Source organism: Coregonus lavaretus, assembly GCF_964263955.1.
Source record: "Coregonus lavaretus genome assembly, chromosome: 31".
NCBI lineage: Eukaryota > Metazoa > Chordata > Actinopteri > Salmoniformes > Salmonidae > Coregonus > Coregonus lavaretus.
In genome coordinates, this window is record NC_140018.1 from 1,293,100 (window position 1) to 1,312,386 (window position 19,287).

At 42.9% G+C, this 19,287-nt stretch overlaps 1 protein-coding gene across 1 annotated transcript in view; it reads right to left on the reverse strand.

Moving 5' to 3' along the window:
- Positions 1–19,287, reverse strand: part of LOC311106908 (protein-tyrosine kinase 2-beta-like) — a 62,233-nt gene that overhangs the window by 12,492 nt on the left and 30,454 nt on the right. Inside the window, exons 8-20 of the mRNA XM_084149295.1 lie at positions 19,073–19,213; positions 18,698–18,772; positions 12,449–12,550; positions 11,910–12,030; positions 11,705–11,744; positions 11,398–11,435; positions 11,159–11,200; positions 9,153–9,250; positions 8,688–8,769; positions 4,028–4,128; positions 2,645–2,760; positions 433–533; positions 55–144 (exon numbers count right to left, since the gene is read on the reverse strand). Coding sequence (XP_084005421.1) covers positions 55–144; positions 433–533; positions 2,645–2,760; positions 4,028–4,128; positions 8,688–8,769; positions 9,153–9,250; positions 11,159–11,200; positions 11,398–11,435; positions 11,705–11,744; positions 11,910–12,030; positions 12,449–12,550; positions 18,698–18,772; positions 19,073–19,213 — 1,147 coding nt within the window. The remainder of the gene's footprint in view (positions 1–54; positions 145–432; positions 534–2,644; positions 2,761–4,027; positions 4,129–8,687; positions 8,770–9,152; positions 9,251–11,158; positions 11,201–11,397; positions 11,436–11,704; positions 11,745–11,909; positions 12,031–12,448; positions 12,551–18,697; positions 18,773–19,072; positions 19,214–19,287) is intronic.

The window sequence follows — 19,287 nt, forward strand, 5'->3', positions numbered from 1 at the left end:
ACACAGAAATACTGCAAAAGCAAAGGATCCCCCAAAACATTTCAACAGACTTACCAAACATCCAGACATCACTAGCCGTTGTGAAGCGTCTGAAATTAATGGATTCTGGAGCCATCCATTTGATAGGTAATCGGCTCACTGAGGCTGTGGAAGTGATGCAGAAAGACAGTGGTAATATGTATATATGTATTTAGCCAGTGTGAGGCCAGTATTTAAGAGCACACAGACAGACCACCAACCACTCCATGGGAGCATCTCAATTACATTTCCTTGATTCCTTGCATCCTCTTCGACCTCCTTCTCAAAACCCATTGGATGAGAAGGTCAGAAGTCCCTCCCATCTGACTTTCTCATCCAATGGTTTTTTTTTAAATGAGGCGCGGTGAGAGGACGCGAGGAATCAAGGAACTGACATTGAGATTCTCCCCGTACCTTTGTAATATTCTTCTTCCTCGATGTATCTGGACAGGCCAAAGTCTCCCAGCCTAACACAGTCTGCTGTGGCCACCAGCACGTTCCTCACCGCTATGTCTCTGTTCGGAGACAATAAACAGGGTTAGTTGAAACGGAGGTACTACAGGTTTTTGTCGTCCTGTTGCAAGATGTTTTGCTACCGTGTGCTCTAACGAACACAACCCTGTGTGGGTGCAAACGTGGCTGTCATACGTGTGCTTTGTCTCTGTTGGGACACAACATGTTGTGTGGCTGCCGTGTTGTTGTGTTGCTACCATGCTGTGTTCTCATGTGTTGTTGTCATGTTGTGTTGTGTTTGTGTTGTTGTCATGTTGTGTTGCTACCATGCTGTGTTGCTGCCATGTTGTGCTGCTACTGTGTCGTTGTCATGTGTTGCTGTCATGTTGTGTTGTCGTCATGCTGTGTTGCTACCATGCTGTGTTGCTGCCATGCTGTTGTCATGTTGTGTTGCTGCGATGTTGTGTTGTCGTCTTAGGTATCTCTTTATGTAGTGTTGTGGTGTCTCTTGTCGTGATGTGTGTTTTGTCCTACATTAAAAAAAAAAATCCCAGCCCCCGTCCCCGCAGGAGGTCTTATGCCTCTTGGTAGGCCGTCATTGTAACTAAGAATGAGTTCTTAATTTACTTGTTAAATAAAGGTTAAATAAATATAAACAACAACATGGGTTAGTGGGCAGCAATAGTACTTTACAGCATGGACATCTACACTGAGTGGACAAAACATTAAGGACACCTGTTCTTTCCATTACATACGACTGACCAGCTGAATCCAGGTGGAAGCTATGATCCCTTATTGATGTCACTTGTTAAATCCACTTCAAATCAGTGTAGATGAAGGGGAGGAGACGGGTTAAATAAGGATTTTTAAGCCTTGAGACATGGATTGTGTATGTGTGCCATTCAGAGGGTGAATGGGCAAGACAAAATATATACAGTAAGTGCCTTTGAACGGGGTATGGTAGTAGGTGCCAGGCGCATCAAGAATGGTCCACCACCCAAAGGACATCCAGCTAACTTGACACAACTGTGGGAAGCATTGGAGTCAACATGGGCCCAGCATCCCTGTGGAACGTTTTCGACACCTTGTAGGGGGGGGGGGGGGGGGGGGGGGGTGCAACTCAATATTAGGAAGGTGTTTAAAATGTTTTGTATACTCAGTGTATGTATTACATATCTAGGAGTGTGATGAAGTGGAACATGGAATATGGGTGTAAAGATGGCCACCCTACCTGTGTGGGAAAAGCTATACGGACACGCCTGGTGCCCAAATTGATGACGTATGTCGCACAGCTGAGAGTCGAGCAGATATTAATGGATTCGGTTCAGTCAGTCGTCAGTGATGAGCCCTTTCCGGCTAGCTAGTTTATGCCGGCTAGCTGACAACAACAGCAGCATCATTGCGCTAGTTAATACTCACTAAAAGAAAGTGATGTTTATTTTGACGGGCGAGGGAGAAATAACATGTAGTATCGGTCACCGTCTGGATGTCACCGTGACATGCCAATAAATTAACGTAACGACAAGCCGGAGTGAACGACCAGTACAACGGCGTTGTATCAAGGTACTTTCCACTGATGCTAACGTGGCCAATGTGTTCCATCCCACTTGATTTATATTAAGAGTAGGATAGCAGCCTACACGACAAATAACTTGTAATATTGGTAGTAGCCATCTGGATGTCACCGTGATACGGTCTACTGCTGCTCAATGGGGAGAGTTTGTGCTGCAAGCCGGTAACAGAACAACACGGCGCACAGTGTGTCCTTCGTTCCTGCTTGCAGACTAATGATGAGCACTGCTGGAGAGGGAAGTAGTTAGATAGTGTAGCCAATATCAGGCCAGTAAGGAGAAGGAAGTAGTTAGATGGTGTAGCCAATATCAGGCCAGCAAGGAGAAGGAAGTAGTTAGATAGTGTAGCCAATATCAGGCCAGCAAACTATTAATAAACAATTACTCCGATTTAAAAAACGGAAATGATTCTGAACATTCTCACAACTCCCAACTTCGGCAGACAAGTTTCAAATTCTCTTGGAAGTTTCTAGCCACAAGCATGAACTAGCTACCTGGGATGACTGACTGAACTGAATCAGTTTATCCCCACTCAACTCTCGCTGCGTGACATAAGTCATCCATTTTGGGGCCCCAGGCGTGTCCGTATAGCCTCTCCCTACCTGTGCACCATGCTGATTCCCTCCAGGTAGACCAGAGCTTTACAGATCTGCAGGCTGAAGAGGACCAGCGTTATGTTGGTCAGCTTGCGCTGGTTCTCTACTAGGTAGTTGCCCAGCTGGAAGACAGATGGAACAGAATGATAGGGCAGCAGACAGGACAAGCTGGTAGAGAAGCACCTGTAGGGTCACTGGTTTGAATCCCAGGTCTGCCAGGAGAAATTGTGCTATAAGTCAAGTCTATCCAAGTTTCCAAGTTCATTTTTATAAGATCATGGCTGCTGTTGTCTCACTTAGCCATACTGGTAGAGCTTCATGACAATTCACACATCATGGCTAACAACATAACATTATGGCTAACAACATAGCATTATGGCTAACAACATAGAATTATGGCTAACAACATAGCGTCATGGCTAACAACATAGCGTCATGGCTAACAACGTAGCGTCATGGCTAACAACATAGCGTCATGGCTAACAACATAGCATTATGGCTAACAACATAGCATTATGGCTAACAACATAGCGTCATGGCTAACAATTTAGCGTCATGGCTATAAAACATAGCGTCATGGCTATAAAACATAGCGTCATGTCTAATAAAATAGGGTGCGTTCATAAATTCACACTGGAGTGCCAGAGAGCGCTGACACCGGCCATATTCAACGGGTGTTGAGCAGTTATTCTGCGCTCTGGCACACTCAGACAAGAGTGCTCTGAAATCGGAGTAGTAAACGCACCCATAGTGTCATGGCTAACAATATAGTATTATGGCTAACAACATAGCGTTATGGCTAACAACATAGCGTCATGGCTAACAACATAGCGTCATGGCTAACAACATAGCATCATGGCTAACAACATAGCGTTATAGCTAACAACATAGCGTCATGGCTAACAACGTAGCGTCACGGCTAACAACATAGCGTCACGGCTAACAACATAGCGTCATGGCTAACAACATAGCGTCATGCCTAACAACATAGCGTCATGGCTAACAACATAGCGTCATGGCTAACACCATAGTATTATGGCTAACAACATAGCGTCATGGCTAACAACATAGCGTCATGGCTAACAACATAGCGTCATGGCTAACAACATAGCGTCATGGCTAACAACATAGCGTCACGGCTAACAACATAGCGTCACGGCTAACAACATAGCGTCACGGCTAACAACATAGCGTCATGGCTAACAACATAGCGTCATGGCTAACAACATAGCGTCATGGCTAACAACATAGCGTCATGGCTAACAACATAGCGTCATGGCTAACAACATAGCGTCATGGCTAACAACATAGCGTCATGGCTAACAACATAGCGTCATGGCTAACAACATAGCGTCATGGCTAACACCATAGCGTGGCTGTGGTTCTCACCTCTCCATACTGGTAGAGTTCCATGACGATCCACACTGGGTCTTCCTCTATGACGCCGATCAGACTGACGATGTGGGGGTGGTTCAGGTTCTTCATGATCACTGGAGAATGGGACAGGTTTAACAATTCAACTTTTTCCTTATATTTTCGTATGAAGGCTACATTAGGAGAGGGATACACAGGGGCGCAACTTTCACTCTTTCTGAAATTGCATTTTTGTCACCCCCAGTTTTATCATTGGAATGTGATAACAAACAAGGCTCGGGTGTGCTTTAGGACCATGCAGACGCTTCCAAGCGGTCGGGTAGCCTGTTTGGAGTGTTTATCCGACTGGATTAAAATAATAATAATAATAATAATAATAATTATGTCTTCCGCCTTAAAACCAAAGTTGCGCCACTGGGGATACATACTTTCTTATTAATAGTATTTATCCCACAGCATCATTGTTTCTGATTGGCTAGAAGGGCACTCTAGAATGTACATTAAAACCAGATAACTGGACAGTTGGAAAAGATATCGGGACACCTTGTAATCATGACGCAATATGCGCCTACACATGCAGACTGTACTTGCTGCAAAGTAACAGAAAGCTAAACCAACAACTACACAAACTGAAATTGGATACATTGTAAACGCAGGTCCAACAAAGGAAAAGCTAGCATTGACTTGTTTTTGCAGAGACATTTTTTTGGGGGAGCATCTGATGACCTGAGGTGGTGAGTGATGAACATGAATTTCTCCTGTCCTTTCCATGTTGCAGTCATGATGCTATGCTGTCAAATCCTCCCACATGTTTCTAGTTTGACCGGCTGTTTTCAGCAACTGGTATTTTTGAATTCGCTTGTCATATTGGCAGGTTTGCTAGCAACAAACTGTTTAGCTAGCTTCTAGTCTAGTGTTTGATATGCAATGCGATCTCTTCGTAATGAACAGTGTCGAGTGTCCTGACGAGAAGGACAACTTTTGTAGCTATGCCAGGCAAAAAATCGGGCATTATCAGCTCATTGTTATGGATGTATCCAAATGAATGTCAATAGAAAAACATCTTAAACAAACGCAAATGCAGCTACTTTGCTGTTATTCTGGCTGCAGAGGTCGTGACTGTGTTAGCCATAGCTAGTTGGCCTCCTAACAAGCAAGGGACAAGAACATTGCCAGAGCGCATGGCTATGGAACATACAGAACAAACAAATGGATCCATAACTATATCTATAGCAACCAAAATATGAATAATCTTATAAAAATGAAAATAGGTGCTTCGTCCATTCTTTTCAAGGTAATGTACAGAATGGAGGCGTTTATCCCTTATGTATTGTCTCTACAGATCAGGTCTGTTGATGCTTATTCAAGTGATCATGAAGTGTACAAAAAAAAGTAAGTAGCGTTGCCTTGTGTGAGCCAGGACGGAGCCTACCCCCTGGACAGGACACTAGTCTATCGCTGTAGTGAGGCAGCTTGATGTCTCCTACAACCCCCTGGACAGGACACTAGTCTATCGCTGTAGTGAGACAGCTTGATGTCTCCTACAACCCCCTGGACAGGACACTAGTCTATCACTGTAGTGAGACAGCTTGATGTCTCCTACAACCCCCTGGACAGGACACTAGTCTATCACTGTAGTGAGACAGCTTGATGTCTCCTACAACCCCCTGGACAGGACACTAGTCTATCGCTGTAGTGAGACAGCTTGATGTAGCCTACAACATTTTACATTTACATTTTAGTCATTTAGCAGACACTCTTATCCAGAGCGACTTACAGATCGTGAGTGCAAACTGCATGTTTTTAGTTTTTTTCATACTGGTCCCCCGTGGGAAATGAACCCACAACCCTGGCGTTGCAAACGCCATGCTCTACCAACTGAGCTACACTTCAAAACCTTATTCCTCATGATTTACTTTTTTTATTGTCTTTTTTTGTTATTCAATGTGATTCTATAAGCTGTGGTAGTAAAGGCCAAATTCAAAATTGTATCAAATAATTTTTTTATACTATGGGAATATGGGAAATGTAAAAAGGCAAAATTAGAGTGTACCCACTTCTCCAACCCCCTGGACAGGACACTAGTCTATTGCAGGGCCTTACCCCCAATCTCTCCTTAATGCTGAGTGCCAACCAGTGGTGTAGTGGTGCCTGGAGAAGTGGGTACACTCTAATTTTGCCTTTTTACATTTCCCATATTCCCATAGTATAAAAAAATTATTTGATACAATTTTGAATTTGGCCTTTACTACCACAGCTTATAGAATCACATTGAATAACAAAAAAAGACAATAAAAAAAGTAAATCATGAGGAATAAGGTTTTGAAGTGTCTGTCCTGTATCTAGGAGACATAAGAAAGCTCAGGAAATATTTTTGTTTTTTTGGACACATATTTAACCCCTTATTTTTGTTGGCACAAAACTACCATACTTCCATTTATTTGTATGGGTTACCTTCAGACTAGTCCCGCTAGTCCCGCTAAATGCACTGTTGGTTAAGGGCTGTAAGTAAGCATTTCACTGTAATGTCTGCACCTGTTGTATTCGGCGCATGTGACCAATAAAATTTGATTTGATTTGATTTGATTTGATTTGACTTGACACTTTCACCATCGTGTTCGTGAGAGTCTCATCTTTCCATAGTAGTTTGTAGGCCAAACGTTTTCCCGGAGCAGATTTTCGTGATGTCGTGAGAAGATTTTTTGGGCTCCCGAGTGGCGCAGTGGTCTAAGGCACTGCATCTCAGTGCTTGAGGCGTCACTACAGACACCCTGGTTCGATTCCAGGCTGTATCACAACCGGCTGTCTTAAACTGATGATTTTCATGGGGATTTTTAAAATTATGTTACTTAGATATAAACCACATCAGGAGACCACTTTTGAGGTCTGCGAATCTTTTTTGAAATTGTGATTTTTTTTGTGTAGTTACCCTTTAATTCAAGTGGCAGGCACCTAGCACATGGGATGGCGTTTTCCAATGGATTTATGCAAATAAATAATAATCATGATATCATTCTTTCAGGTAGGCATAGGCTACTTTGTAGCTAGTTAACATTTAATAGAGAAGGTTTTTGGGAAAGCCTTTCCATCCATACCAGAAGACGGTTAGGTATATCATTAGCATCACTATATTTGTCCGTTAATTGTTTGAAACCTGGACGTTTTACTTCATATAATGAGGCATGTCTTACCTTGCTTCAAAGTAGCCTATAGCCAAAATCCCACCATAGAAAAATGGAGGCAATTATTTTATAAAGACTTCCTCATATGCGTTCTCCTGTTGTTTTGGTTTTCTTTCAACTTTTTTCAATGTCTAGCAGCCAAAGGCATTACTACATTTACATTTACGTCATTTAGCAGACGCTCTTATCCAGAGCGACTTACAAATTGGTGCATTCACCTTATGATAGCCAGTGGGACAACCACTTTACAATTATTATTATAATTATTTTTTGTGTGTGTTTTTTTGTTATTTTTTTTTTTATATATTTTTTTTCTTTAGTTTTAGAAATATTTTTTAGATTGTTTTTATTTTTGTGAAATTTCTTTCAATTTTTTTAATTTTTTATTTAGAGTATGTTTTTAATTTTCTTTGTTTTGTATATATAGTTGTTGTTTTTTAATTTTTGTTGTTTTTACATTTTTATGTGTTTTTTTTTTTGTAATTCTTCTTCTTCTTCTTCTTATTTTTTTTTTGGGGGGGATAGAAGGATTACTTTTATACTATCCCAGGTATTCCTTAAAGAGGTAGGGTTTCAAGTGTCTCCGGAAGGTGGTCAGTGACTCCGCTGTCCTGGCGTCGTGAGGGAGCTTGTTCCACCATTGGGGTGCCAGAGCAGCGAACAGTTTTGACTGGGCTGAACGGGAACTGTTCTTCCACAGAGGTAGGGGGACCAGAAGGCCAGAGGTGGAAGAACGCAATGCCCTCGTTTGGGTGTAGGGACTGATCAGAGCCTGAAGGTAAGGAGGTGCCGTTCCCCTCACAGCTCCGTAGGCAAGCGCCATGGTCTTGTAGCAGATGCGAGCTTCAACTGGAAGCCAGTGGAGTGTGCGGAGGAGCGGGGTGACGTGAGAGAACTTGGGAAGGTTGAACACCAGACGGGCTGCAGCGTTCTGGATGAGTTGTAGGGGTTTAATGGCACAGGCAGGGATTATCCTAGTCATATTAGCATATTGCATCTTTAGATCTCCCCTCTTCCTAAAGAGAAACCACTCGCATGTGCGGTGCGCATTTTAGAACAGTGTTTTACCCGTTTTACGCAAATCGCACGTAGGCCTACCGCCATGCACACAATGCTGCTTCTAAAATGTGAAGATATAATAGATATATAGTTAATATAATATATAGATATAATAGTTCATCAACATTCTAAAGCTAAACAGTCTGATCTGTTCCATCAGCCTTTTTAATTGATACAGTGTATACCTCCACTACACTACTTTGATACGCATCGTTGAGATTAAGAAGTGAGTTTACGCAATGCCCACTGAAAAAATAAGTGGATATACTATACCCGCCCACACGTTTTGTTTTTTGCCCTAGCACTACACAGCTGATTAAAATACAGGTCTTTGGGTATGACTTGGCTGGGGGATCCCAACTTTTCAATCTCAGGGTGGACACTAACCACAAGGCCAGTGAGTTGGTGAAGTGTGATCAGTATTTGCTCTGTACCTGCTTCACTCATGAACTTCTCCATGACGTCAGGTGAACAGTCTTTACATGTCTTCACCGCCACGCTTAGTCTCTTCCCATTCTGGTTCACAAACACAGAGACCAGTCACACACACACACACACACACACACACACACACACACACACACACACACACACACACACACACACACAGAGAGACCAGTCACACACACACACAAACAGAGACCAGTCACACACACAAACACACACAAACACACACACACAGAGACCAGTCACACACACACACACACACACACACACACACACACACACACACACACACACAGAGACCAGTCACACACACACACACACACACACACACACACACAGAGACCAGTCACACACACACACACACAAACAGTGAGATCAATATTGTGTTTAGTTAGGCACATTTGAGGTGTTAGAATTGACTGTGTGAGTAGGGTGTCGGGAGATAGACTTGCCGATTTCTTGTACATTCCTTCATAGACCTCCCCGAAAAAACCCTCGCCAAGTATCCGGCCCAGAACAATGTCTTCTCTGTCGATTCCATACTTCACCACTGAAACCAAGTATACAACAACTTAGAACATACAGTAGATCATAGAACATAGAACATACAGTAGATCATAGAACATAGAACATACAGTAGATCATAGAACATAGAACACAGAAGGCAAATTTAAAGAAAACACTACCGAAGTTCTATCAACACATTGCCTGTAGTACATGCGCATCAAAAACTCTCGACCATTGCTACAACGCCCTCCCATGCCCTCCCTTCGACAAATCAGATCACGACTCCATCCTGGCTCCTCCCTTCCTATAGGCAGAAACTCAAACATGAAGTACCCGTGCTAAGGTCTATTCAGCGTTCAACACCATAGTGCCCTCCAAGCTCATCATTAAGCTCGGGGCCCTGGGTCTGAACCGCGTCCTGTGCAACTGGGTCCTGGACTTCCTGACGGGCCGCCCCCAGGTGGTGAAGGTAGCAAACAACACCTCCACTACGCTGATCCTCAACACAGGGGTCCCACAAGGGTGCGTGCTCAGCCCCATCCTGTACTCCCTGTTCACCCATGACTGCGTGGTCACGCACGCCTCCAACTCAATCATCAAGTTTGCAGACGACAGAACAGTGGTAGGCCTGATCACCAACAATGACGAGACAGCCAACAGGGAGGTGGTGATGGCCCTGGCGGAGTGGTGCCAGGAAAATAACCTCTTCCTCAACGTCAACAAAACAAAGGAGCTGATCGTGGACTTCAGGAAACAGCAGAGGGAGCAAGCCCCTATCCACATCGACGGGACCGCAGTGGAGAAGGTGGAAAGCTTCAAGTTCCTTGGCGTACACATCACTGATCATCTGAAATGGTCCACCCAAGCAGACAGTGTGGTGAAGAAGGTGCAACACCACCTCTTCAACCTCAGGAGGCTGAAGAAGTTTGGCTTGGCCCCTCACAAACTTTTACAGATGCACAATTGAAAGCATCCTGTCGGGCTGTCTCACGACCTGGTACGGAAACTGCACCGCCCGCAACCGCAGGGCTCTCAAGAGGGTGGTGCGGCCTGCCCAAGGCATCACCAGGGCCACACTGCCTGCCCTCCAGGCCAGCAGACTACAGCACCCAATGTCACAGGAAGTCCAAAAAGATGATCAAGGACATCAACCACCCAAGCCACTGCTTGTTCACCCAGCTATCATTCAGAAGGCGAGGTCAGTAGAGGTACATAAAAGCTGGGACCTGAGACTTAAAAACAGCTTCTATCTCAAGGCCAGCAGACTTTTAAATAGACATCACTAGCCGGCTACCACCCGGTTACTCAACTCTGCACCTTAGAGGCTGCTGCCCTATGTACATAGACATGGAATCACTGGTCACTTTAATAATGTTTACATATCTTGTATTACTCATCTCATATGTATATGCTGTATTCTATACTATTCTACTGTATCTTAGTCTATGCTGCTCTGTCATTGCTTGTCCATATATGTATATATTCTTAATTAATTCCTTACTTAGATTTGTGTGTATTGGGTATATGTTGTGAAATTGTTAGATATTACTTGTTAGATATTACTGCACTGTCGGAGCTAGAAACACAAGCATTTCACTACACCTGCAATAACATCTGCTAAATATTTGTATGTGACCAATAACATTAGATTTTATTTGATTACTGTGTTTTACTGTATTTAGTCAATGCCATTCTGACATTGCTCATCCTAATATTTATATATTTATTAATTCCATTCTTTTACTTTTAGATTTGTCTGTATTGTTGCGAACTATCAGATACTACTGCACTGTTGGAGCTAGGAACACAAGCATTTTGCTAGACCCGCAATAACATCTGCTAAATATGTGTATGTGACCAATACGATTTGATATGAAAAGTCTACATCAATCTCCTCATATCAACAACTATAAAATGTCTTCCAGTTTGATAAAGGAGAACTTCTACTTACCAGACCTCGGTCGTTCATCAATCTCAGCGTAGATTTCAGATCCTGAACGATTGGATATTTGATGATATCAGTTTTGTGGTCAAAACAGATGGGTCAACATAGCCCCCCCCCCTACAGTACTAGTTTCAAATAATTCAACACAGCCACTGCACTGATTTGAACAATGATTAATAATGAGAAATTAACCATGATATTTGTCAAACAAAAGATGAAAGCAGTCTTGGTAGATAATAACTCACCCATGCTATTTCTGATGCTGTCTGTGTTTACCGTTTGACTACAGAGTGGGAGGAGAGACAGCCAGAGGAGGAGAGGAGAGGATCATCAAACCCTGGGTTTATAGTTCCTCAATGCACCAGGCACACTGTTACAATAACACTACCTGTCTCTTTGGAAAAATCTATCTGACAGCATCACTTTTCACTTGATCTTATATCCAATGTTCCAACAAGTACTCTTGAATATGTACAGTTCAGTTTCAGCATAGTGACTTGTTATAGGAATGACACAAAAGCCCAAATATTAAGCCTTGTTCAATCCACTCACTTTGTGGGTAGGTCTGGAAGGGAACTTCGTAGATTGGCGTCTATGGGTCATGGCAGAAACATGGTGTTACTTCACATTGGTTCAATAGACTTACGAGAGATGAGGTAATCAAGTTAGACCACTGTGATGCACTCTTTCAGTGTATCCCCTTCTGTGTTTCCCCTTACCATTATATACACAGGGCGGACTTCCTGATCCCCCTTACCTTTATTTGGTCTGATGACGATGAACGACTTGTCAGTGGCGTGCTCCAAGCGACAGTAACCGTCAATAAGGTCCACCATGTTCTCTGCCATCGCAAACTTAGTCACGTTGATAGACAGAGGCTGACCAAGAAGATACAAACGATTCACATTACTGACAATTACTGACAATTACAATCACTTTATAACATTATAATGTCATAGGGGTCATAGGCTTTCAGGGCGAAATATTTACTTAAGATGCAGGCATTTAACTCAACGAACACGTCAACAAAAATGTTGCATGATAAAAAATAAAAAATACACACACACACAGATCTCAAGTTAGGATTCAGGGCCCGAATTCACAAAGTGTCTCAGAGTAGGAGTGCTGATCTGAGATCGGTTTCCGCCTGTCCAAATAACTGGATTCATTATTGATCTAAAGGCATAACTGATCCCAGATCAGCACCCCTCTCTCCCTAATGTGTGTCCAGGCCTCACTGTGTTCCCGATTTAAGCAGTGCTAATAAAGTTGTTCTAGATCTATTTTAATGCGTACCTGTCTGGCTCCGTCTATGTCCAGGTTGAGGAGGGCTTTGTCGTCACTCTGAGATAAACACTTGATGCTCTTGATCTGTTTGAAGTTTGCTAGACACACAGGCTACGGGGGTAAGAGATAAAACAATTAGCCGATACACTTAAAAGCCTTTGGTGTAGGGTGAAGTTGCCCAGTAGACGCCGGTCTTGGGTCAGTTGAGCATTTTCCCCCCACTAAATGGTTAGGGTAAGGATTTGTGGGAGGGGTACCCTAGGGGAAACTTCACCCCGGAGCCCACACCGGCTGGGGATGAGGAAGAGATGGGGATACATTACTACTCCAAAGAGAGACACCCTTGCAGCAGGCCTCAATGAGGAATGTTCCATTTCTTGTTTTTTTGTAGAAAGCTTTAAATGTGTAGTCTGAAATTACCCTGCTAACATTTAGGCTATGACATCATAAGATCTTTATTGTGTGTGTGTTGGTGTGTGTGTGTATATATATATATATATATATATATATATATATATATATATATATATACACACATACATACATACATACATACAGTGGGGGGGGGGAAGTATTTAGTCAGCCACCGATTGTGCAAGTTCTCCCACTTAAAAAGATGAGAGGCCTGTAATTTTCATCATAGGTACACGTCAACTATGACAGACAAATTGAGAATTTTTTTTCCAGAAAATCACATTGTAGGATTTTTAATGAATTTATTTGCAAATTATGGTGGAAAATAAGTATTTGGTCACCTACAAACAAACAAGATTTCTGGCTCTCACAGACCTGTAATTTCTTCTTTAAGGGGCTCCTCTGTCCTCCACTCGTTACCTGTATTAATGGCACCTGTTTGAACTTGTTATCAGTATAAAAGACACCTGTCCACAACCTCAAACAATCACACTCCAAACTCCACTATGGCCAAGACCAAAGAGCTGTCAAAGGACACCAGAAACAAAATTGTAGACCTGCACCAGGCTGGGAAGACTGAATATGCAATAGGTAAGCAGCTTGGTTTGAAGAAATCAACTGAGGGAGCAATTATTAGGAAATGGAAGACATACAAGACCACTGATAATCTCCCTCGATCTGGGGCTCCACGCAAGATATCACTCCGTGGGGTCAAAATGATCACAAGAACGGTGAGCAAAAATCCCAGAACCACACGGGGGGACCTAGTGAATGACATGCAGAGAGCTGGGACCAAAGTAACAAAGCCTACCATCAGTAACACACTACGCCGCCAGGGACTCAAATACTGCAGTGCCAGACGTGTCCCCCTGCTTAAGCCAGTACATGTCCAGGCCCGTCTGAAGTTTGCTAGAGTGCATTTGGATGATCCAGAAGAGGATTGGGAGAATGTCATATGGTCAGATGAAACCAAAATAGAACTTTTTGGTAAAAACTCAACTCGTCGTGTTTGGAGGACAAAGAATGCTGAGTTGCATCCAAAGAACACCATACCTACTGTGAAGCTTGGGGGTGGAAACATCATGCTTTGGGGCTGTTTTTCTGCAAAGGGACCAGGACGACTGATCCGTGTAAAGGAAAGAATGAATGGGGCCATGTATCGTGAGATTTTGAGTGAAAACCTCCTTCCATCAGCAAGGGCATTGAAGATGAAACGTGGCTGGGTCTTTCAGCATGACAATGATCCCAAACACACCGCCCGGGCAACGAAGGAGTGGCTTCGTAAGAAGCATTTCAAGGTCCTGGAGTGGCATAGCCAGTCTCCAGATCTCAACCCCATAGAAAATCTTTGGAGGGAGTTGAAAGTCCGTGTTGCCCAGCGACAGCCCCAAAACATCACTGCTCTAGAGGAGATCTGCATGGAGGAATGGGCCAAAATACCAGCAACAGTGTGTGAAAACCTTGTGAAGACTTACAGAAAACGTTTGACCTGTGTCATTGCCAACAAAGGGTATATAACAAAGTATTGAGAAACTTTTGTTATTGACCAAATACTTATTTTTCACCATAATTTGCAAATAAATTCATAACAAATCCTACAATGTGAATTTCTGGAATTTTTTTCTCATTTTGTCTGTCATAGTTGACGTGTACCTATGATGAAAATTACAGGCCTTTCTCATCTTTTTAAGTGGGAGAACTTGCACAATTGGTGGCTGACTAAATACTTTTTTCCCCACTGTAGGAGGATTATAGAGGAGGATTCTAGAGGATTATAGAGGAGGATTATAGAGGAGGATTCTAGAGGATTATATAGAGGAGGATTCTAGAGGATTATATAGGAGGATTCTAGCGGATTATATAGGAGGATTCTAGAGGATTATATAGGAGGATTATAGAGGAGGATTATAGAGGATTATATAGGAGGATTATAGAGGAGGATTCTAGAGGATTATATAGGAGGATTATATAGGAGGATTCTAGAGGATTATATAGGAGGATTCTAGAGGATTATAGAGGATTATAGAGGAGGATTCTAGTGGATTATAGAGGAGGATTCTAGAGGATTATAGAGGAGGATTCTAGAGGATTATATAGAGGAGGATTCTAGAGGATTATATAGGAGGATTCTAGAGGAGGATTCTAGCGGATTATATAGGAGGATTCTAGAGGATTATATAGGAGGATTATAGAGGAGGATTATAGAGGATTATATAGGAGGATTATATAGGAGGATTATAGAGGAGGATTCTAGAGGAGGATTATATAGGAGGATTCTATAGGATTATATAGGAGGATTCTAGAGGATTATATAGGAGGATTCTAGAGGATTATAGAGGAGGATTCTAGAGGATTATTATTAAGGAGGATTCTAGAGGATTATAGAGGAGGATTCTAGAGGATTATATAGGAGGATTATAGAGGTATATAGTGGAGGATTCTAAAGGAGGATTCTAGAGGATTATATAGGAGGATTATAGAGGAGGATTATAGAGGATTATATAGGAGGATTCTATAGGAGGATTATTTAGGAGGATTCTAGAGGATTATATAGGAGGATTATAGAGGATTCTAGAGGAGGATTCTAGAGGATTCTAGAGGAGGATTCTAGAGGATTATATAGGAGGATTATAGAGGAGGATTCTAGAGGATTATAGAGGAGGATTCTAGAGGATTATAGCGGAGGATTCTAGAGGATTATATAGGAGGATTATGTAGGAGGATTCTATAGGATTATATAGGAGGATTATATAGGAGGATTATATAGGAGGATTATAGAGGATTATAGAGGAGGATTATAGAGGAGGATTATAGAGGAGGATTATAGAGGATTATATAGGAGGATTCTATAGGATTATAGCGGAGGATTCTAGGGGATTATATAGGAGGATTATGTAGGATGATTCTATAGGATTATATAGGAGGATTATATAGGAGGATTATATAGGAGGATTATATAGGAGGATTATAGAGGATTATAGAGGAGGATTCTAGAGGAGGATTCTAGAGGATTATAGAGGAGGATTATATAGGAGGATTCTAGAGGATTATAGAGGAGGATTCTAGAGGATTATATAGGAGGATTATATAGGAGGATTCTAGAGGAGGATTCTAGAGGATTATATAGGAGGATTATATAGGATTATAGAGGCGGATTCTAGAGGATAATAGAGGAGGATTCTAGAGGATTATATAGGAGGATTATATAGGATGATTCTAGAGGATTCTAGAGGAGGATTCTAGATGATTATATAGGAGGATTATATAGGAGGATTATAGAGGATTATAGAGGAGGATTCTAGAGGATTATATAGGAGGATTATATAGGAGGATTATATAGGGGGGGGTGATATAGGAGCATTATATAGGGGGTGATATAGGAAGATTATATAGGGGGATTATATAGGGGGATTATATAGGGGGGTGATATAGGAGGATTATATAGGGGGGTGATATAGGAGGATTATATAGGGGGTGATATAGCAGGAGATATAGGAAGATTATATAGGGGGATTATATAGGGGGGTGATATAGGAGGATTATATAGGGGGTGATATAGGAGGATTATATAGGGGGGTGATATAGGAGGATTATATAGGGGGATTATATAGGAGGATTATATAGGGGGGGGTGATATAGGGAGGTGATATAGGAGGATTATATAGGAGGATTATATAGGGGGATTATATAAAATGATTATATAGGGGGATTATATAGGAGGATTATATAGGGGGATTATATAGGGGGATTATATAGGGGGGTGATATAGGAGGATTATATAGGGGGATTATATAGGGGGGTGATATAGAAGGATTATATAGGGGGGTGATATAGGGAGGTGATATAGGAGGATTATATAGGAGGATTCAGCACCCAACCTGTTTATCTTGTGATGGGAGAGGAACAACAATCGCGGTCAGAAAGCATGCATGACAATGCAATGAAAATGACCAAATGGCAACATATACAGTGCCTTCGGAAAGAATTCAGACCCCTTAACTTCTTCCACATTTTGTTACGTTACAGCCTTATTCTAAAATGGATTTTTTTTAAAAATCCTTAGCAATCTACACACAATACCCCGCAATGACAAAGCGAAAACAGGTTTTTAGAACATTTATTAAAAATAAAAAACTGAAATACCTTATTTACATTAGTAATCAGATCCTTTGCTATGAGACTCAATTGATTGGACATGATTTGGAAAGGCACACACCTGTCTATATAAGGTCCCACAGTTGACAGCGCATGTCAGAACAGAAACCAAGCCATGAGGTCGAAGGAATAGTCCGTAGAGCTCCGAGACAGGATTGTGTCGAGGCACAGATCTGGGGAAGGGTACCAAAAAATGTCTGCAGCATTGAAGGTCCCAAAGAACACAGTGGCCTCCATCATTCTTAAATGGAAGACGTTTGGAACCACTAAGACGCTTCCTAGAGCTGGCCGCCCGGCCAGACTGAGCAATCGGGGGAGAAGGGCCTTGGTCAGGGAGGTGACCAAGAACCCAATGGTTGTAAGGGTTGGTGTGAGGTGTGACCCAGGTGCGGTGCAGGATAGACAGTAGGCAGTAGGCAAGGATGGTGAAACAAGGATCTTTACTGGTGGTCCAAAAGCCAGGATACAAAACAACGGACTATACATGAAAACAAATGAGGAGCACAAAGGTCTCCAAAAAACAGGCTGACAGCAAACAATACGAAATACTAACTCTGACTGGAAAAACACAATGACACAGGGAGAACACTTCTCGAGTACCTGTAACTCCGTCACGTGATCCGACACTGATACGTACTGCTTGACATCAAGGAACTAGCAGAGAAAACTGAGCAAGGGAACACAGGGAAGTGAGGGCATAAATACAGAGGTGAATCAGATAGCCACAGGTGACACCAATAGGCAGATAATTAGTCCCGACTGTGAGTGAGGAGGTGCCTATGGTTGTCGGAGGATGACACCTAGTGGGTTGCTCCGGAACTGCGACCCACTCCTGTAACAGATGATCACTCTGACAGAGCTCCAGAGTTCCACTGTGGAGATGGGAGAACCTTCCAGAAGGACAACCCTCTCTGCAACACTCCACCAATCAGGCCTTTATGGTAGAATGGCCACACGGAAGCCACTCCTCAGTAAAAGGCACATGACAGCCCGCTTGGAGTTTGCCAAAAGGCACCTAAAGACTCTCAGACCATGAGAAACAAGATTCTCTGGTCTGATGAAACCAAGATTGAACTCTTTGGCCTGAATGCCAAGCGTCACGTCTGGAGGAAACCTGGCACCATCCCTACGGCGAAGCATGGTGGTGGCAGCATCATGCTGTGGGGATGTTTTTCAGCGGCAGGGACTGGGAGTCTAGTCAGGATCGAGGCAAAGATGAACGGCGCAAAGTATAGAGATCTCCTTGATGAAAACCTGCTCCAGAGCACTCAGGACCTCAGACTGGGGCGAAGGTTCACCTTCCAACAGGACAACAACCCTAAGCAAACAGCCAAGACAACACAGGAGTGGCTTTGAATGTCCTTGAGTGGCCCAGCCAGAGACCGGACTTGAACCCGATCAAACATCTCTGGAGAGACCTGAAAATAGCTTTGCAGCAACGCTCCCCATCCAACCTGATGTCATACCCAAGAACTCTCGAGGCTGTAATCGCTGCCAAAGGTGCTTCAACAAAGTACTGAGTAAAGGGTCTGAATACTTATGTAAATGTGATATTTCAGTTTTTATACATTTATGGGGTATTGTATGTAGATTGATGAGGAATAAGGCTGTAACGTAACAAAATGTGGAAAAAGTCAACGGGTCTGAATACGTTCAGAATGCACTGTATACAGTTAACACCCTGCTTACCGCTGAGTCTTTCTGGGTGCGTTGGCGAATGCCCCTGGCTCCAATCACCAGCTCTACTGACAGACTCCAGCCTTGCTGTGGACAAACAGTGGGGTTGCAAGTTAAGTTACATTTCAGACTTGTACAATGTCTGTCAAGTGAACCGAGAAAAAAGGAAAACCCAGCGCACGTCTAATTGTAGATTATTGTAGTGCTGGGATAGAAAAGTCAGCAGTTATGGACGAATGAGGAAGGTCCACACTTGGGTATTTGGCAGTGCATTTGAGGGTCAGGTATTTGGCAGTGCATTTGAGGGTCCGGTATTTGGCAGTGCATTTGAGGGTCAGGTGTTTCCAGTGTATCCTTGTTGTCTGTAAAGCCAGCGGCAACACTCACCACCAGTTCACAAGGGTAGACCTCTTCGCCAATGCTGAGGAAGTCTGTGAGTGTCTGGAAGAAGCGAACCACGCACTCCTCCTCCTTCAGTGCAGCATACTGCTGGAACGTCTGCTGGATCAGCTTCCGAAGGGGACGAGACTGGGACAGACCACGGCAACATTGGACAACACTTTCATAACCCTATTTTACTATGACGTCACGTGGTAAACAAC